At 42.3% G+C, this 22,288-nt stretch overlaps 1 protein-coding gene across 1 annotated transcript in view; it reads right to left on the bottom strand.

Moving 5' to 3' along the window:
- TECRL (trans-2,3-enoyl-CoA reductase like) overlaps positions 1-22,288 on the bottom strand; it is a 423,008-nt gene that overhangs the window by 147,848 nt on the left and 252,872 nt on the right. The window contains exons 9-10 of the mRNA XM_029600902.1: positions 16,031-16,088; positions 256-341 (exon numbers count right to left, since the gene is read on the bottom strand). Coding sequence (XP_029456762.1) covers positions 256-341; positions 16,031-16,088 — 144 coding nt within the window. The remainder of the gene's footprint in view (positions 1-255; positions 342-16,030; positions 16,089-22,288) is intronic.

Raw genomic sequence — 22,288 nt, 5'->3', positions numbered from 1 at the left:
TTATTAATATTAATTAAATGCCTAAATAAAACTGTACTCTAGCAAGTTACAACCAGCAAATCAACATCATATTTAATAACTGTACATCAACTAATGGGTTCCATCTTGAAATCTCATGTTGCATGTCTTCTTGCATGTGTAGTAATATTACACATTACCATAGCACTTTACTTTTAGTGGTGCACAGAAACCCTCTCAAATGCATGGGATTAAGCAACAGATTTAAACACAATTGATGGGTTTGGATTATCTTACCTCATAAGTATAATTGGGACAAGATACTAGCATAGCCAACCATGTGAATGGATTACAGGTTGGACCTGGAAAACAGGTTCTATTTCCTGAGGAGAAAAATGAAATAATGGTGGCTTTATTTTTCTGGTAAATATTCAACGTTTATTTTTCTAATATGATGACAGATTCCATCCTCTAATGCTAGTAGAAATATTTGATTTAATTCTGCCTGTATCACATTGAAAGTGATTCCTTTTGCTAGTTCAGAAAACATAAATTAATATGGACCTCTGAAAATATAAACTAATAAGAACCATTTTTCTTTTTTCTCCATTCTCTGCTTAATGTATGATGTCATTTAGTAATTTTCTTTAGATTTCACATGATCCTTTTATGAAGAAATTTAGCTATATAAATCAGTTTTTCTCAGGACTCAAATGAACCTGATTATGTTCAAATGATGCCAAACACACTGGCATATCAACCATTTTTACAGCTAGTGCAAAAAAACAAATAATAATAATAAGTTGATATAAGTTTGGCACTGTGATAAAAGTACTTGTAAACCATGCACTAAGAAACATTAGCAACTGCATAGAAAATATTCTTGCTGTATAATATTGTTCAATTTTCTGAAATTGAAAAGATAAAGGGAATTTTGGATAGGCTAAGGTCACCTCTTAACTTTGGGCCAGATTTTAAAAACCTTACTCACGTAAATCTAGGGGATTTATGCACATAGGTGGCCTTACGCGCGCTGGGCCTATTTTCAAAGGCCCAACCAAGTGCGTAAAGCCCCGGGATGCGTGTAAGTCCTGGGGCCTCAGGAAAGGGGCAGGGAGGGGCATGGCTCAAGGGCCATTTGCTGCTGTGCGATGGGATCATGTGCCAGCAGGATGCCGGAGCATACAACCTGCGCCTGCTCGAAGCAGGTACAACAGGTAAGAAAAGGATTTGGGGGGGTTAGGCTAGGGGTAGGGGGTGGTAAGGTTAGGGGAAGGGGTAGGAAGGTTAGAATAGGGGGTAGGGAAGTTCCTTCCCAGGCCGCTCCTAAATTGGAGTGGACTGGGAGGGAACTGGGGAAGGAAGCAGGCGTCAGCGTGCAGGTTGCACAAATGTGCACCCCCTTGCATGCGCCCACCCCCGATTTTATAACATGCGCACTCCGGTAGCATGCGCACATGGACGTGCACGCGCTAGTTTTCAAAATCTACTCCTTTGTATATAAATATTTACAGTTCATCTTTATGTCCATACAGTGCAGATCTAGTTTTAATTTCACTGTTTTTCATATATATAGATAGAAAAGATGTCGCTCTTTTCTAGATAGATCGAGATATATAAAAGGAAGCTATGCAATAAAGGATAGCATGTACACTAAAAGGTGAATTTTAAAAGCCCTACACATGCCAATGCTGAAAGATATGGGCATAAGTTGGACTAGCACACACCATGTAGATATTTAAAAGTGCATGAGTATGTGCATATCTCCTGGTAGGTGCACAACATTTGGTCTTTAAAACAGGGATGGAGCATGGGTCTGGTCTAAGTGGGGCTTGGTTGTTCCTAGATTCCCTAGTGAAATCTGCCTGTAAGTATTTACACACACAAGGATACACTGAGGTCACCTCCTAAGAGTGCCATTAGCTCCTCCCCATACCCTCACACCCCATTGGTGAATGAAGGCACTTTTGGGAGAAGGTTATGATGGTGCTGAGAGGAGGTTTGTGGAGGAAGTCACCTTTCTTTGGTAGGGTTAGGGGGAAGAAATCCCTACTGATCACAGATTCTTTCATTCAGCATTAAGGATTTTCAGAGTCATGCAGCAAATGCAATATACTTTTCGGAGGGGGGGGAGGAATTTGGGCATACTCATAATGGGGACATGCTGCTACAAATTTTATTATGATCAATATTCTTAGATCAAGATTTATTGAATAGGTATTTCTTTTACTCAATAAGTATTCCACAAAATTCACAAAAATATTTGCAGTTGACTAGGAAGTATAATTTTATAATTGTAACCTCTAGGAAAAAGTCTAGCCATTACTTTTATATGCAGACTTTATCCCAAATAAAGTATACCAGGATAAGTGTCCTGGTACATGCACAAACTTACCTGCAGAAAGTTACACCAGTTCTTTCAAAACTATCACCTGTTCAAGTTAACTTATGCACATATTTTTAAAAATAAAAAAAGGTATGCATGTAAGTCCCAAGTCTGCCCCAGAATGCCTATCTCCATTGAGTATAAAATTATGCTCAAAATTGGATTGTGTGCATACTTTTGCACACTGAGCCCCAAGCGATTTTCAAACAGCCATGTATGCATACGGGGGGCCCTAACTTTCAAATCTTGATATATTCTTCAAATCATTTATTGCTGAAAAGGGATGTGAATCGTTTTTTGACGATTTAAAATATCGTCCGATATATTTTAAATCGTCAAAAATCGTTAGGGCCACGATACAATACCAATTCCCCCGATTTATCGTTAAAAAATCGTAAATCGGGGGAAGGGGGAGGGCAGGAAAACCGGCACACTAAAACCCCCTAAAACCCACCCCCGACCCTTTAAATTAAATCTCCCACCCTCCCGAACCCCCTCCCCAAATGCTTTAAATTACCTGGGGATCCAGCGGTGGTCCAGAACGGCGGCGGTCCGGAATGGCCCCCTCAATTGAATCCTGTTGTCTTCAGCCGGTGCCATTTTGCAAAATGGCCGCCGCAAAATGGCAGCGGCCATAGACAAAAACGATTCGACGGAGGAGGTTGTTCCGGACCCCCGCTGGACTTTTGGCAAGTCTTGTGGGGGTCAAGAGGCCCCCCCAAGCTGGCCAAAAGTTTCTGGGAGTCCAGCGGGGTTCAGGAAGCGATTTCTTGCCGCAAATCGTTTTCCGTACGGAAAATGGTGCCGGCAGGAGATCGACTGCAGGAGGTCGTTCAGCAGGGGTTCCGGACCGCCGCTGAACGACCTCCTGCACTCGATCTCCTGCCGGCGCCATTTTCCGTACAGAAAATGATTCGCGGCAAGAAATCGCTTCCTGAACCCCGCTGGACTCCCAGAAACTTTTGGCCAGCTTGGGGGGGCCTCCTGACCCCCACAAGACTTGCCAAAAGTCCAGTGGGGGTCCGGAACGACCTCCTGCGTCGAATCGTTTTTGTCTATGGCCGCCGCCATTTTGCGGCGGCCATTTTGCAAAATGGCGCCGGCTGAAGACAACAGGATTCAATTGAGGGGGCCGTTCCGGACCGCCGCCGTTCTGGACCACCGCTGGATCCCCAGGTAATTTAAAGCATTTGGGGGGGGGTTCGGGAGGGTGGGGGATTTAATTTAAAGGGTCGGGGGTGGGTTTTAGGGGGTTTTAGTGTGTCGGCTCACGATTTTAACGATTTTCACGATAGTTTACACACCCAAAGGGCAACAATACGATTCCCTCCCCCTCCCAGCCGAAATAGATCGTTAAGACGATCGAGGACACGATTCACATCTCTATTGCTGAATGTTGCAAAGACAGAGATGCTCCATATTTTCAGGGGTCCTAGAAAGAGTGATCCAGTGCATTTATATTTTGATGATTTGATGGTTCCAGTTCTATCCTCGGTTAAGAACCTTGGCATATAAAGGGATTCGGCTTTTTCTTTCGGGGAACAGCTGTGAGCAGTTGCCGAGCCTGATTTTTCAAGCTTCATAAGTTATGCTTAAAATATATCTTAGATAAGGAAGATTTCAGGGTGACTATTCAGGGAGTTGTTTTTTCCACCATGGACTACTGTAATTCCCTATATATATGTTTTCCTAAATATCAGGTGAGGACATTGCAATTCATTTCTTTACTTAAAAACATTTATTTCCCACCTAAAACAAACCTGTTGTGCTGGTTGAATTACAATACATAAAATACAAATCATTCATTCACTACCGATACGCTTCCGTAAACAACTTACATAAATAATTATAAATACAACTTATATATTCACTTCTCATAAGCTTCTAAAAAAAATAAAGGTTACAGTTGTTTTCCAAAAATGTAAAATCAGAAATATCATGTAATTCCTTTGGTAGGGAATTCCATATTAATGGACCAGCAACAGAGAAGGCCCACTTCTTTGTTTCTGATAAGCGAGCATCTCTAACAGAAGGAACTTTGAACAATCACAGATCTTGGGAATGAAGAGACTGTTCTGGGACATAAAACTGTAATACATTCAGTAAATTTAATGGGTCAACCATTTTAAAAGTTTTAAAAAGTAAAACCAGAAATTTAAAATGAATACAAAGTAGGGTTGACATCCAATGTAATTCACAAAAAATAGGGGTAAAATTATACCATGGATGGCCACCCTTCACCAATCATACAGCAGAATTTTTCAATATCTGCAAAGCGCACATACTGGTTCCTGGCAATCCCATATATAACAAAGCAATTATATATCATAGGGGAAAACCATATAAATATATAAACATTTAAAAAAATATATAAGGATATAAGTTACATAAAAATAGGTATCAGAAAAATGATGTTAACTTAATTTACATCCACTGCCTCTTACCACACAATGGGCCCCAAGAGGAATCACAACGCCCACCTTTGATTTCATTCATGTGCTGGTTCACTCAACTGTCACAAATAACAAACCCAAAAATGTATTTCAAAATGTATGGAACCCCATTCAAATAATTTGTAAATAAATTTCCTAACAAAAAGAAACTCTACAAAAAATGAAAAAAAAAATGAACTCATCTTAAAAAGATCTGCCATTCTCAACTCTTTAAAAAAGACAAAGCACATAAATTCTCAAAAACCAAGCACATGAATTCTAAAAAACGGCACCTTACCAGTTCAAAATTGACAACAGACATTAACATATGCATCAATCATAATGGCAAAACACTCAACCAGAGAGGATGACAAGGGGCAATTTAAATAAGTACAACCAATCACACACTAACTGTGGCATAGCATCACGAACGTTGAAAACAAACGCAGGGGCGGATTTTAAGAGCCCTGCTCGCCGGTGCGCCTATGTTCAATAGGCCTACCGGCGTGTGCAGAGCCCCGGGACTCGCGTAAGTCCCGGGGATTTCCGAGGGGGGGACGTGTCAGGGGCGTGTCGGGGGCGGGGTTGAGCGGCGCGCCGTTTTCGGGGCAGGACGCGGCGTTTCCGGGGTGGGCCCGGGGGCGTGGTTTCAGCCTGGGGCGGTCCTGGGGTGTTGCCGCACCCTCCGGAACCGCCCCTGGGTCGCGTCTAGGTGCACCAGCAGCCCGCTGGCGCGCGGGGATTTACTTCTCCCTCTGGGAGGCGTAAATCCCCCAACAAAGGTAGGGGGGTTTAGACAGGGCCGGGGGGGTGGGTTAGGTAGAGGAAGGGAGGGGAAGGTGAGGGGAGGGCGTTAGCGAATTCCCTCCGAGGCCGCTCTGATTTCGGAGCGGCCTCGGAGGGAACGGAGGCAGGCTGCGCGGCTCGGCGCGCGCCGGCTACACGAAATCGGTAGCCTTGCACGCGCCGATCCAGGATTTTAGCGGATACGCGCGGCTACGTGCGTATCTACTAAAATCCTGCATACTTTTGTTTGTGCCTGGAGCGCCAACAAAAGTACACCAACGCGCCGTTTTTGAAAATCTACCCCGCAGTGTATAAACAATGTATATGTGTGGAAGTCTAAAAGAGAAAAATACACATATTAACACAAACTTAACAACTGCTCCATTATATCTCCTTATTTAATCCTTTAGGTTGTACTGTGCCGAAATGATAAATACACCGTAGCTCTTTCCGAACTAGCATCGCATCAATGTCTTCTCCTCAAGCACTATTATGTATAACTTCCAAAACCGCAAAAGTGAAATCTGTAAATACATGCCCTCTCTTGTAACAATGGGCAACCAAAGGAGCTCTAATCCTATTAATTTTAATGGTGCTACAATGTTCAATCATCTGGGTACGAACATGGCATCTGGTCTTCCCGATATACATTAACAAAACATTCAGAAGATTCTAATGGATCAATTATTGGTTCAGGTATGGTGTTAAATTCAGATTTCACTACCATGTCTTTAATATTCCTACCCTTAGTAAATGCAAAAAAATGGCTTCTCGTTGAATAGAGGGTACAAACCCAAAACACCCCAATGTCACTTTATAATATTTTGGATCTTGTAAATGTGAGGAGAATATGGTAACACCCAAACCGATCTCAAAGAAACTTCCCGATCACTAGGAGAAAGTAACAATTCCCTATTAACCCATCTTTTGCACTTGTATGCCCATCTAATAACACAAAGGAGATGGGTCAGTCATTTGTTAGAAGGGGATACCCTACATCTGTTGTTAGATGGGCATACAAGTGCAAAAGATGAGTTGATAGGGAATTGTTACTGTTTCTTTTTGTTAGGGAGTATATTTACAAATTGCTTGAGTGGGGTTCCACATACATTTTGAAATATATTTTTGGGATTGTTATTTGTGAGATTTGAGTGAACTGGCACATGAATGAAATCAAAGGTGGGTATTGTGATACCTCTTGGGATCTATTGCATGGAGGAGGCAGTGGATGTAAATTAAGTGAAAACCATTTTTCTGATGGCAAGTTTGTGTAACGTATATACTTATATATTTTTTGAAATTTGTATATATCCATATGGTTTTCCTCCTTGATTTATGATTGTTTTGGCAACTTTTGAAGGGGTTGCTGCTTTTGGGGTTTTGTAGTTAATCCCATATATAAGCCATTGCAGTAATCTATGGATGACAGAACAAATGATTGCACCAAAGTACAAAAATCATTCCAATCCAAGATGTACTGCATATGGCATAGCATTCGCAATTTGGAAACACCAGATCAATTTGTGCTGAATGCGGCTCCTTGCTTGTTGACAGGGACTTATTTGAAGGATCACATTGCACTGATATTGAGTTCCCTTCATTAGCTCCTGTCAATCAAAGTATGAAGCTCAAAGTTTTATCTTTGGTGTACCATTCAATTCATGATGAGGGGCTGAACTATATAAAGGCACAAGTGTCTTGTTTCTTTGCCTAGCCGGACAATACATTTGGAGGGGGCTTTTTTAAAATCGGTTCCTGGAGGTTTCAAAGCTAGATTGCAGGAGACTGGGAATAGAGCTTTTTGTCTGAGTTGCCCCTTTCTTGTTGAAAGGGCTCCTTGTGGAAATTTGCCAATTACAGGACTATCGGGCCTTTTGTAAGCAGGTAAAGGCACATTTGTTCTATGAGGCTTGTAGGTAGGGATGTGAATCGTTTTTTGACGATTTAAAAAAATCGTCAGATATTTTTTAAATCATCAAAAATCGTTAGAGTCGCGATACAATACAAATTTCCCCGATTTTTCGTCAAAAATCGTTAAATCGGGCAAGGGAATTATTTGGGGGGAGGGTGGGAAAACCGGCACACCAAAACAACCCCTAAACCCACCCCGACCATTTAAAACCAATCTCTTACCCTCTCCCACCCTCCCGAAACCCCCCAAAATGTTAAAATACCTGGTGGTCCAGTGGGGGGGGGGGGGGAGGTGTCCCGGCACGATCTCCTGCTCTCGGGCCATCGACACCATTTTGGCTGCCACTAATATAAATGGCGCCGATGGCCCGATAAAAAAAAAAACCCACCTGACCCTTTAAACTGACCCCCTTAGCCTCTCCCACCCTCCCGAACCCCCCCCCCCCCCAAAACCTTTTAAAATTACCTGGTGGTCCAGGGGGGGCATGGGGAGCGATCTCCCGCTCTCGGGCCACCAGCTGCCACTCATAAAGATGGCGCCGATGGCCCTTTGCCCTTACCATGTGACAGGGTATCCGTGCTATTGGCCGGCCCCTGTCACATGGTAGGAGCACTGGATGGCCGTATTGCCAATATTCAAAATGGCGCCGGCACTACCTTTGCCCTCACTATGTCATAGGGGCCGACGGTCGGCTGACAGTCAGCCCCTGTGACATAGTGAGGGCAAAGGTAGCGCCGGCGCCATTTTGACTACTGGCAATACGGCCCGAGTGCAGGAGGTCGCTCCCGGACCCCCGCTGGACTTTTGGCAAGTCTTGTGGGGGTCAGGAGGCTCCCCCCAAGCTGGCCAAAAGTCGCTGGGGGTCCAGCGGGGGTCCGGGAGTGACCTCCTGCACTCGGGCCATATTGCCAGTAGTCAAAATGGCGCCGGCGCTACCTTTGCCCTCACTATGTCATAGGGGCCGATGGCCCAATGGTGGAACCTGACCTAAATTCTGGGTACTGTACACTGAGACTGGTACTAGACCCAGGCCCAATGCCAAGGCCTAGCCCAGAGGCCATTTTGCAATGTTGTGGTCTTGGCCTAAGCTAAGGCTTAGGCCCTGGCCTAAAGCTGGGTCTCCACACTGAGACATAAGCCTAAGCCCAGATCCAATGCTGAGACTGGCCCAAAGCCCAGGTCTTGTCGCTGGGACCTCAGTCTCAACTGAGGCTTATACCAATTCCCAGGCCCGGAGTTTGGGAATCCAACTGCAAGGATCCTTTTTTTCTGCCATGCTTTTAAAATGACATCCTATATCTGTAGGAAAAACTGGAGTAACTTCTTTCTAGGGTCTTACTCCTTACCAAAGGGCACCATTTTGATGTATGGCCTTTCATTTTGATGGCCTTACAACAAAATAGTGCCTTCTGTTCAAGAGGAAGGTGAAGGATTGAAGTCACTTTGGTGTGTCTTCCAAGCAGAAGCTGTTATTTTAAAAAAATGGCAGAAAAAAGAGGATCCTTGGACCTGGATCTAGGCCCTGGCCTAAACCCTGGTGTCATGTCCAAGCCTAGGCTGAGGCCCTGCATCGAGCTTGGGTCTAGGCCAAGGCCTGATCATGAGATTAGACCTAGAGATGAAATAAGGTCACTGGTATCTTATATAGACACACACATATACATGCCTATGCTATTTTCTAATATACATCGGTATGTGCATGCATGTTATAAAATTGCAGCACCCCTGGCCGCATACTGACACACAGGCATAAATGTATACCTGCATGCCCCTTTGATAACTGCCATCCCTAAGTGCAATTATACATGTAAAAATTGTCAGTTCAATAGCATATATCATAACAATTTTCAAATGTCCACTTACATGCTTGTAAGTGCATTTGCCTGCATAAAACCAAGTTTTAAGCATGTAAATCCTTTGAAAATTACCCCCATAGATTGCTCTTCTAGCACAGAGATGAATTGTTTGAGAAAATGATGGTTAGAATATCTCCTGATGTAGCAGAAGCTACTCAAAAAAGGTGGAGAATGGCATTCAAGATGGCTGCTTACTGAGAGGCTGGGTTAGAGCTTTCTCTTCTTTACCTACTTATCCATTACTTGATGCTGAATACCAAGAGGAACACCAAACTAAAGGAGCCGGTCCAGACTTCTCCTTCATCGGGCTTTCCCCAGCCTTGGATTGAAAGATTCTTTGCACTAATATGTATCAATACCGAAGGGACAGAGACAGGATGGAGGCGGTCCAGAGAAGGGTGACCAAAAAGGTGGAGGGTCTTCATCAAATGACTTATGAGGAGAGATTGAAGAATCTAAATATGTACACCCTGGAGGAAAGGAGGAGCAGAGGTGATATGATACAGACTTTCAGATACTTGAAAGGTTTCAACGATCCAAAGACAACGACAAACCTTTTCCGAAGGAAAAAAATCAGCAGAACTAGGGGTCACGATTTGAAGCTCCAGGGAGGAAGACTCAGAACTAATGTCAGGAAGTATTTCTTCACGGAGAGGGTGGTGGATGTCTGGAATTCCCTTCCGGAGGAAGTGGTGAAGACCAGAACTGTGAAGGACTTCAAAGGGGTGTGGGATAAACACTGTGGATCCATAAAATCTAGAGGACGTGAATGAAGAGCGGGTGGCTCGCGGGAATGACGGCTACTACCTGGAGATAATACCCTTATTCAATAAACATACACATGATTAATGCAACTCCAACATTGCTCCAAGCTTCAACGGCAAGAGGAAATGTGGAAAAAGATTTGAATTCACAAAAAGCGGGGAGTAGCTTGCTTGTTACAGCGGTTACTACCCCAAACCAAATAAGCCTGATACTTCATTTTCAATGCATAACCAGCATAGCTCTCTGCTTCAACGGCAGGGGAGACAGTCTAATACTATGTGCATATCCAGCATAGCTCTCTGCTTCAACGGCAGGGGAGACAGTCTGATACTTCGTGCAAATCCAGCATAGCTCTCTGCTTCAACGGCAGGGGGAATGAAGAAAAGTGGATCTATATACAGACAACAACCAACAGGGACTGAGTCGCATAGTCTGGGTAGACAAATGGGCAAGGATGTAGCTTGCTTATTGCGGCGGTTACTACCCCTAACTAATTAAGCTAGATATTACACTTAGATGCAGCTCCAACACTGCTCTTTGCATTAATGGTGGGGGTGGAAGGGAAATAGAACCAAAGGGTTACTAAGAGCCAAGAGTAACAGATAAGTATGAGAGAAAAAAAAAAAGAGTGCGAAGCATGCTGGGCAGACTGGATGGGCCGTTTGGTCTTCTTCTGCCATCATTTCTATGTTTCTATATATGATTGCCCTTGCAGATGCTGACGGTGAGCAAAAGCCGATGCCATGGGCCGATGAGACATCCTTGAGTCCCGGTGAACCCACCACGCTCCCTTCTGCAGGATGCCTGGGATGCCGGAGTTGAGGCTGGTGATTCCCGTGATTGATAGGGAGATCCCGGAGCCTGAGAACACTGCTACTATTGCTACTGTTCATATTTCTGCTTCGGCTTTGTTGAGGGAGTTAGATGAAGCATCAAGCTAGGGTGAGTGAACATTATACGAATCACATCTTTGTGTGAGTTTCCTTACTCTGATGGGCATAAAATCTTCACAAGGGTGTACTGTTCTGTTCGTACATCTCACACTGCATGTAAAAGTATCCTCTAACCCCTACACTACTACCTAAACCTCACCTCAAGTTATTAGGTGGGCCTCCTATAGTTTCATAAATAGCTGCTTACTATGATGCCACCCCAGAGGTTCATTATCTTTTTCTCTCCTCCCACATCTCTGACCCTCCCCCAGCCTAAAAATGCCCAAAACAGAATTTGCAAAAAAATTGTATTATGGACAAAAAGCACAACATCGCACAGCTTAATGCAATTTTAATAAGGTATAGTTATTTAAAACTGTTCAATGATGTACATTATGGCTACACGAAGCCAGCCCACTTTATTTGGAAATCCCTCCCCGGACTCTACCCCAATCCCTCCCCTTTTAAAAATTTGCATTGTGCCATGTGTTATGGCACTTATTGCTTACATTGAGGCATTTCCGCATGCGTTAAGGTGTTTTCTGTATCCAAATACGCCATAATGCGATTTGAAAAATGACTCTATTTGATTCTTCCTGGATTCTCATGCTCAAGAAGTTTTTTTTAAGATGAAGAGTTAATTTGGAATTATGATGTCTTCAGTCTCTTTATTTCTTTCTTCATATATTTTAGAATGAATCGCTCATTTTCTTTAATTTCTTGGGTCCCACATTTCCTTATGATTTGATGTAGGAACATGCCTGAATATGATTCTTTCTTTATATATATTTTTAAATATGATGTTGATATCTACTTGACTTGGCATAATCCTCCCTTTTTCTGTAACAAGTATCTTGTGTTTAAATTCTTAAATTCATAAAGAACTAAAAAAAAAAGGTGGAGAAAGATTTTACTGTTATATGTTTCTCATGGAATTCCCAAGCAAATGCTTAGTTAGATTTTTTGAACCAGCTCAACTTTCTTTTTTTCCAAGTGATTAAGAGATCCATATTCAGAAACATTTAGCCAGTTAACTCAGAAGTTAGCCAGCTAAATGAATATTTGGGCACTTATCCGGCAAATGTAGCCAGCTAGAATTTAGCCAGATAAATTAGGAGCATTCCAGGAGTGTAACTGGAAGGTTAGTTAGCCAGATAATTTAACCAGCTAGCTCTACCAGCTAACCGTAATATGCTCTTATCGCATGCTTTAGGGCCTTATCTCTTGCGATAAAACCCTACCATATGCAACACCGACTGCAAAAAGGTGGAACAATTCAAATTAGGGGAAGGGGAGGAGTATAGGTGGGTTTTGGGTGGGGTTATGTCCTGAAATGTTGCAAGCAATAACGTTTTAGAACATAAGAACATAAGAAAATGCCATACTGGGTCAGACCAAGGGTCCATCAAGCCCAGCATCCTGTTTCCAACAGTTGCCAATCCAGGCCATAAGAACCTGGCAAATACCCAAAAACTAAGTCTATTCCATGTTACCATTGCTAATGGCAGTGGCTATTCTCTAAGTGAACTTAATAGCAGGTAATGGACTTCTCCAAGAACTTATCCAATCCTTTTTTAAACACAGCTATACTAACTGCACTAACCACATCCTCTGGCAACAAATTCCAGAGTTTAATTGTGCGTTGAGTAAAAAAGAACTTTCTCCGATTAGTTTTAAATGTGCCCCATGCTAACTTCATGGAGTGCCCCCTAGTCTTTCTACTATCTGAAAGAGTAAATAACCGATTCACATCTACCCATTCTAGACCTCTCATGATTTTAAACATCTCTATCATATCCCCCCTCAATCGTCTCTTCTCCAAGCTGAAAAGTCCTAACCTCTTTAGTCTTTCCTCATAGGGGAGCTGTTCCATTCCCTTATCATTTTGGTAGCCCTTCTCTGTACCTTCTCCATCGCAATTATATCTTTTTTGAGATGCGGCGACCAGAATTGTACATAGTATTCAAGGTGTGGTCTCACCATGGAGCGATACAGAGGCATTATGACATTTTCTGTTTTATTCACCATTCCCTTTCTAATAATTCCCAACATTCTGTTTGCTTTTTTGACTGCTGCAGTACACTGAACCAACGATTTCAATGTGTTATCCACTATGACACCTAGATCTCTTTCTTGGGTTATAGCACCTATTATGTAACCCAACGTTGTGTAATTATAGCATGGGTTATTTTTTCCTATATGCATCACCTTGCACTTATCCACATTAAATTTCATCTGCCATTTGGATGCCCAATTTTCCAGTCTCACAAGGTCCTCCTGCAATTTATCACAATCTGCTTGTGACTTAACTACTCTGAACAATTTTGTGTCATCTGCAAATTTGATTATCTCACTCGTCATATTTCTTTCCAGATCATTTATAAATATATTGAAAAGTAAGGGTCCCAATACAGATCCCTGAGGCGCTCCACTGTCCACTCCCTTCCACTGAGAAAATTGTCCATTTAATCCTACTCTGTTTCCTGTCTTTTAGCCAGTTTGCAATCCACGAAAGGACATTGCCACCTATCCCATGACTTTTTACTTTTCCTAGAAGCCTCTCATGAGGAACTTTGTCAAACGCCTTCTGAAAATCCAAGTATACTACATCTTCCGGTTCACCTTTATCCACGTGTTTATTAACTCCTTCAAAAAAGTGAAGCAAATTTGTGAGGCAAGACTTGCCTTGGGTAAGGCCATGCTGACTTTGTTCCATTAAACAAAGTCTTTCTATATGTTCTGTGATTTTGATGTTTAGAACACTTTCCACTATTTTTCCAGGCACTGAAGTCAGGCTAACAGGTCTGAAGTTTCCCAGATCGCCCCTGGAGCCCTTTTTCAATATTGGGGTTACATTTGCTATCCTCCAGTCTTCAGGTACAGTGGAAGATTTTAATGATAAGTTACAAATTGTATACATTATTGCTGGCAGCACTGTGGGAAATAACTACATCTCTTCCCGTTGTGCTATGGATGCAAACGTGTGCGGCCTGGCTGCCACTGCGGCTGCACAATTTATTTATTTATTTATTTATTTATTTAATTATTTTATATACCGACATTTGATCTGAGATATCACATCGGTTTACATTCAAGTACTGTAGGTACCCCCACCCCCTTTTTTTTAGCTCGACTCGTCATTCTGCTATAAATATAGCAGAATAATGAACCTAGGCCTAAGTTTGGTTGGGACAACGAGCTATCCTAAAGTTATTTGGCTATGTTTAGCTGGCTAACTTTAAGATAACTGGCTATATTCAATAGTGTGACTGCACTATTGAATATACCAAACTTAGGGCCTCATTTTCCAAAGCTATCGCAGGCTTGCACTGTTAGCGCAAGCCTGCGATAGCTAGCAAAAATAGCGCAGGCCTGCACTACTGAAATTGGGGTGGAGTCAGCCCCGGAAGAGGAGGAGTCGGGAGCATGACCAGGCTGACTCCGTGAGGACGGCACGCTGAGCGGAAAGGTAAGGCCCTTTTCGCTCGCTATTTCGCGCCCAATAACTACACCTTCTATGGTGTAGTTATTGGGCGCGATACTGGCAGCGATCGCACCGCGGCGGTGCGATCGCTGCCGGCTAGCACAGGACCGCCCCACCGCCCGACCCCCCCACCCCAGAGTAGCGCAATTTTCTAATGTATCGCAGGCCTGCGATACTTTAGAAAATGAGGCCCTTAGGTGGATACATTTATCTGACTAACTTTGGTATCCAGACTGTGTCTGAATATAGTCCTTAAAGTTTCTTCATGATCCAATAGTTTTCCTATACCTGGAAAGTGATGATGTTTGAGTAGTTTCAGGAGTCTTCCTGATATATCCTCCTTAATATATAAAGAGAAGTTGCTTCTAAAGTTTTATTTACTTTATTTCTTTAGTAATTTTTACTGTGCATAAATGTTTTATTCTCCTGCCTTCAGGGACAGTAACTTTTAAACTGGCATGGGGCGCACATGTGCATGCATTTGTTGGCCTGCATCCAGGGCCACAGCTATTTTATAACATATGCATGTTATAAAATAGCCTGACTGTGTTCAAATTTGCGCTCAGTTTTAAGTAGATGCATGTCTGCATGCAAATGCCACTTTTACCATGTAAGTGGAGGGATTTTACAAGTCATCTGTGCTGACGCCATTTCCAGGTTTCCCACTTATTTCCCAGTGCACCCAGTTAAGGAATAGCTCTTCCAAACCCCCCTCATTTAATAGCTTCCCTCCCCCCCTGTTAGCCTGACCTTTAAAACCCAGATGATCTGCCTAGATATGTTTTTGTTTTCTAACGTACACGTCAACCAAAGCAGAAGCAAAGTTATGCAGCAGGGGACCCCGACGTGCACGGGAATATTTATGTGCAAATTTCATGATAAAATCCCAGAACACCCATGCTCAGCCCAGCTCTTTTTTTAAACTTTTGTGCGCCATTCAACAAATATGCACTTATCTGGGTGGCTTTTAAAATCCACTCAGCACACCCCGGCCCAACATATTCGCATATCCCCTAATTTTGGTGTGCATTGGGCTTTCAAAATTTACCTTTTAATGGTAGACTTTAGTAATAGATGGGTTTATCATTTGTCACTGGACTTTTTATAAGTTAATGTTTCATATTTTATGTTATTTTCTTTACAAGATGAATTTCTTGGTTTTGTATTTTCAAATGCAAATAAAACATTTGTAGTGTTTGTTTTCAATTTTTTCATGAAGATTATGCATTTAGCATTCATTGCCAATAAATGCCATTCATTAAAATAATTTAGATGCTCAAATCAACCTCTGGAATTATTGCTTTCAATAATTAAGGCAAATTTTCTCAAGCTGAAATACCATAAATTGTTGCTAATGCATTTTTTGTTCATTACTTAAATATGAAGGAGGTTATTAATTATCACCATACAAGATTCATATTTCTTTATTATCCCGAAATTACTGACTTGTTATAAAATATATTAAAGGTATTAATTATCATAAGAGAACATATAACAGGAAGGAAAAACAAGGACAAACCTGGACTACTTTGATGTACTAATGCAACATTGATGAAATGATTTCCAGCTTCACATACCTGAAAAAAAAAGAAAATAATTTACATTGCTTTCATACATATTTGCAATTTATTTGAGTTCACATATAGCTAATTAGTATTGTAATATGAGGAAAATTCTGTTTTTTTAAACAGATGAGGTTTAATAAATTGAAGTTTCTCCCTTCTGAGTATCAGGAAAACTTTTCCACTCATTTTTTTTTCCTGTGTGTTATATCAAAATCATTTTTATACTGATTTTATTTTGTTATAACATTGAAATTCCTAGCAAAGTAAAATAGAAACTAAAAACAAAGGTCCCTGTGTAGGGTTAATGATGTGAAGCCCTACGTTGTCCTTCATTTTTTAAAAGGAACCATTTTCCTCCTCTATCTTTGAGATCTCCGCTATTAATCAACCTTTTATTATTTTCTTCTTTTTGTGCTTTCTTCTACAGGAAATAGACTGATTTGAATTTCATTCTTATGTATCATTTTAGTTGCCTCATTTGGTGATTTTAATGGATAAATGCTCCCCTCTGATTCCAAAACCTGTACAGCCCCATAGGGAGTCATTTCCAAGGTTTCCTAGATCTTATATTTCCCTTTACATCTCTGATTCCTTAACAACACCCAGTGCCACACACAGATGTGTGCACCCTTCCCCTTCGGTCAAAATACATCTTCCTTATTTGGAACCTTTTATTAGACTGAGATGCAATCTTGCATGCAGTTAGTAAGCAATGTTTATGAAACTTGACCTTGTCTTTCAATGTGCTATATTCATCTTCCATTTTAGCGTGCAGATCATGCAGCAGTTTTGAGTCCTGCCCAAAACATTGCATAAATGTGAGAGCAGCTGGTAGAGCAATGGCATGGCTATTATAAGCAAGCAACATATAGATGTGCAGTGGGAAAATCATTCGGTTTGGGCTTCGTATTCGGCCCGCCGTGGGAAATTTCGTTTTTCCCTCGGTTTGGGCTTTTTTTTTCAGGGGACCCCGATTTTCAGATTAGTGCGCATGCATGTTATAAAATCCAATGTGCACATGCGCATTGGATTTTATAATCCGCACGTGCATGTATATGCGGCATGTGCAAGGGGGAAACACTTTCGCAATTCCCACATGGTGACGCATCCCAGCCTTCCCCAGTTCCTTCCCAGTCCACTCCACTTAAGGAGCAGACTAGAAGGGAACTTCCTTACCACCTACCATAACCTCCCTTCCCCTTCCCCTCTCTTCCCCATCCCCGAAATCCTTTCTCTTCCTTGTTATTTTCTTATTTTGTTGCTTACTTACACATGCCCTCACTCCCAAATAACTGCTGTACCGGCCACCTATAGCCCAGCCCCTCCCATCCCCTGGACCACCCATTTCCTTCGGCCTAGCACTTCTGCATGTAACAGGAGTCATGCACATGGCCGGGCCCCTTTGAAAATGCGCACGATGCAAACAAGGCCCAGCCACGCATGTAACCCCCGTTTTTTTACGCGCGCCAGCCATTTAAAATTTGCCCAAAAGTGCACTGAAGTGAACTGCAGCTTGAAATTGAAGGAATTCAATTTAGGCCTGTTGGCCAATTTCTGGAAAACAATGTCCAGCCTCTGGAAGTAAGATTCAAAGTCTTTGGAGAACACAAGAAAATCATCTAGATTGAGGAACTGGATGTAAAAAATGTAATTACTTAATAGGGATGTGCAGAGGGACCGCATATGTTACATTCGGTATTCGTGTTCGTGGGGGGGTGGCAGATAAGTTGCATTCGGCAAGGGGGGACCCCGATCCGTTCATGCGTTCCATTCTTATTCATTTCCCGGCTAAAATTTAATTAACTACAACCCCCACCCTCCTGACCCTCCAAGACTTACCAAAACTCCCTGATGGTCCAGCGGGGGTCTGGGAGCCATCTACTGCACTCACACCATCGGCTACCGGTATTCAAAATGGCGCTGATAGCCTTTGACCTTACTAAGTCACAGGGGCTACCGGTGCCATTGGTCGGCCCGTGTCACATGGTAAGAGCAATGGATGGCCGGTGCCATCTTGTGCTCCTACCATGTGCCTTTGCCCTTAATATGTCACAGGGGCTATGGTGCCATTGTTCGGCCCCTGTGACATAGTAAGGGCAAAGGCTATCGGCGCCATTTTGAATACTGGCAGCCGACGGCGTGAGTGCATTAGATGGCTCCCGGACCCCCACTGGACCACCAGGGATTTTTGGCAAGTCTTGGGGGGGGGGGGGGTCAGGAGGGTGTGGGTTTTGTTTAAATTTGCTCCTTTAGAAGGCCAAATAATTCGGTGAAGATTCGTTGTATTCGTGGGAATCGTGATATGTTTCGCTTCTCCACGAATACAACGAATATGGCCATATACGTTGCAGATTGCCAATACGTTGCAAACAAATGCACACCCCTAGTAATACTAGCTCCATCAGGTGCTGGAAAATAGCAGGAGCCCTAAAAATGTCAAAAGGTATTCTTGTCCATTTAAAATGGGCCAAAGAGCATGGTCACTGCTGTTTCCTGCTGATCATCTGGTTTCATTGCCACCTGAAAATATCCAGAAGTCAAGTCCAGTGAAGAGAAGAGGGATGTCTGACTGAGAGCATCCACGGATTCATCAATCTTGGACAGAAGGTGTGTATCTTTGATGATTATTTTATTTAATTTTCTATAATTGCAGCAGAATCTTATGCTGCCATCTTTTTTCTTTATAATCACAACCAGTGAGGGCCAAGGGAATTACTTTCTTTCAAAAAGCCTTGTGACACAAGTCTATTCACATACTACTTAAATTCTTCATAATCGTGGGGTGAAACCCTTTGTTATCTGTTTAATTTGAGTGACAGTTCCAGTATTGATGGCATGTTGCACTGCCTCTGTATATTCAATATCTGAGTTGCTGATGGAGAATATTGCTTTCTGCTTAAGCAACATTTATTTCAATGTGTTTTGATTTATTTTCAGTTTCAGTTTCTTCCACTAGGCTTTCACTGGGTTCTCTACATGGTTGTCTTTAGTGGTTACTTGGTTGGATGTTACACCTTGGCATTTCTCTATTCTCACAAAGCTACTAGAGTTTTAAAAAGCAATTGGTACAACAGGATGAATTTTTTCTGGGATAATTACTTCAGCCAGTCTTACATTTGGTGATGGATGTTACCTGATCCATGATTCAATAGTCTGACAGACATTCTGGCTTATGTAGGGTTTGTCACAGCACAAGCCACAATTATGGTTGAAGGTAGGGAAGCGGACTTGATATGGGTGATTGCCACTTGACCTGAGAGCACCTGCTGAAGGTGTGTGCATTTTCTTTCCACCAAGTTTTCAATCATGACTGGTAGCAAATGCTATGACTTCCCATTAGTTTAATATAGCCTCCCTTCCCTAATATCTGGTGCTTAATATCAGACCATATTTTGAAAATGTATACTCTTTTTGAAGGATTTGTCAGGGAAGGTACGCAATTCAATGAATAGGCCTTCCAGATCTTTCAAAATATTCATCCCTAATATTTCAGGGATATTCTCAGCCACTGATTTAACAGGCCAGCTATTGTCTTCAATCATAAAAAATATATTTCTGTGGCAGCACCTGGCCCGAGACAGACAATATCTATTTCTATGCAGCCCAATACCAATAAATTCCTACCATTTCCAGCTGTCAGTTTTAGCCAGCTAGCATCTTCCATAGGTGGAGCATTTTCAAAATGCTTTTGAAAATAGGATACAGTGATGGTTGTTATATCTGAACCCATATCTACATAGCTTCTGGTTTTAATTCCTCTAATAAGACTCTCTAATAGGAATATGAATCGTTTTTTGACGATTTAAAAAAATCATCAGATATTTTTTAAATCGTCAAAAATCGTTAAGAGTCGCGATACAATAGAAATTCCCCCGATTTATTGTGAAAAATCATAAATCGGGGAAGGGGGAGGGCGGGAAAACCGGCACACCAAAACAACCCCTAAACCCACCCCGACCCTATAAAACTAATCCCTTACCTTCCCCCACCCTCCCGAACCCCCACAAAACTTTTTACGAGTACCTGGTGGTCCAGTGGGGGCGCGGGGACCGATCTCCCGCTCTCGGGCCATCGGCGCCATTTTGGCTGCCACTCAAAAATGGCGCCGATGGCCCGATAAAACAAAAACCCACCCGACCCTTTAAAAATGGCCCCTTAGCTTCCCCCACCCTCCCGAGCCCCCCAAAACATTTTAAAATTAACTGGTGGTCTAGTGGTGGTCCTGGGAGTGATCTCCCGTTCTCAAGCCGTCGGCTGCCACTCATAAAGATGGCGCCGATGGCCCTTTGCCCTTACCATGTGACAGGATATCCGTGCCATTGGCCGGCCCCTGTCACATGGTAGAAGCACTGGCTGGCTGTCGCCGATGAGCGGGAGATCGGTCCCTGTGCCCCCACTGGACCACCAGGTACTCGTAAAATGTTTTGGGGGGGTTTGGGAGGGTGGGGGAAGGTAAGGGGTCAATTTTAAAGGGTCGGGCCTCACTAAAAAAAAATTAATGATGTGAATCGGAACCGATTCCGATTCACATCACCACCGATCAGATTTATTTCTCCTTCTAGCCGAACCCGATCGTTAAGACGATTGGGCACACGATTCACCTCCTTACTCTCTAATAGTGAGCTTTTGCCAAATGCAGATTCTTTCTTCTTATTCAGTCTAAATTCTGTATCAACAGTTGAAATCATGGAGGTCTGCTATCTCACCTCCGATGTTCTTGGTGTCATGGATTCTGTAGAGATGGGTGGTACTTCCTGATTTTTTGGGATGATCACCAGTGCTTTTCAGCTTTATTTGTTCCATGTGCTTTAATGAAGGGTATTGTCCAGTTTGTACTGCTGCTGTATGTTGTAGTTCAGGCACTTGCCTTTCACTTGCACATTCATGACTGTGCTCTTGGAGTCTGTAACACATAAGCTTGACTCAGTTGTTTCTCAGAGGGGGTCTGTGATAATTTGAAGATCCCCTCAACATCTCTGGCCTTCCTATGTTTGCATCCCATAATTAGCTGGCCTGTAGGTATTTCCAGCAGCAATGGTACTACTCAGATGCAACGTGTTGAATAACTTTTGTTGTTGTCCAAGTCTCTCCTGCTGTTGTTTACAAAGGCTGTCCATCATCTTTCTGAGACTTTCCATTTTACCAGCCCAGGAATGGACTCAGTACTTCCTAGACTCACATTCCCTTATTTCATCCTCAAGTTAGTATTCTGGTAGATGGCATCTTATCTTCCAGGGGAGAAGAACATTCTTTCTCTTCAGCCAAAATATGGCTGCTTACAACAAATCTGGAAAAGTCAGAATAGGCTGGTTCATAAGATGCATTCTGATTTCATGTCTTAAACTATCATCATGCAAAGCCATTGCAAGTTGCTCTTAAGAATAGTTTCTAGATCTACTAAGCAATGTGCATCTCTGTTTGTTACCCTATTCAGTTTTTATTCTAGAGCCTCCTTTGCTTTAAAAGAAGCCAGCCTCCTCTGTGTGGAAACCTTGGAGGTATTTAAATGTCTCTATCATCTTTCTCCTATCCTGCCTTTTCTCTAGGATAGGAGTGGTCAGTGCCAGTCTTTAAAAGCCACACACAGGCCTGATTTTAAAGATATATACAATGAATATGCATGAGATAGATTTCCATAAAATGAAGGCAGTCCATTCATATCTATCTCATGCATATTCATTGTGGATATCCTGAAAACCTGGCCTGTTTGTGATTCTCAAGAACTGGAGTTGGACAAACCTGCTTTAGGGTATGCATGTTTAGATCTTTAAGTTTGTTCCATATACTTTAGAATGAAGATCACTGACCATTTTAGTGGTCACCCTATAGACTGACTCCAACTAGTTTATATCCTTTGAAGATATGGTCTCCAGAACTATACACAGTATTCCAAATAAGTTCTCAACAGGGATTTATACAGGGGTAATATCACTTTCATTTTTCTGATGACCATTCCTTTCCCTATGTACCCAAGCATCTTTCTAGCTTTCTACATTGCCTTATCCACCTATTTGACCACCTTAAGATCATCGGATACAATACCCCCAGATTCCACTCTTTTTTCGAGCTTAGATTTTCACCCCTATACTGTAATTATTTCTTGGGTTGTTGCATCTTAATGCATAACTTCACATTTGTTGCATGTAGTAATACTATACCATATTTTCTGGTAGTCATGTTTTTTTCCCCAGTATTGTTGGTGTGAATTATAC

This window comes from Rhinatrema bivittatum, chromosome 1, assembly GCF_901001135.1.
Source record: "Rhinatrema bivittatum chromosome 1, aRhiBiv1.1, whole genome shotgun sequence".
Classification (NCBI taxonomy): domain Eukaryota; kingdom Metazoa; phylum Chordata; class Amphibia; order Gymnophiona; family Rhinatrematidae; genus Rhinatrema; species Rhinatrema bivittatum.
The sequence above is the reverse complement of the archived record's forward strand: the minus strand, read 5'-3'. Positions and strand labels throughout refer to the sequence as shown.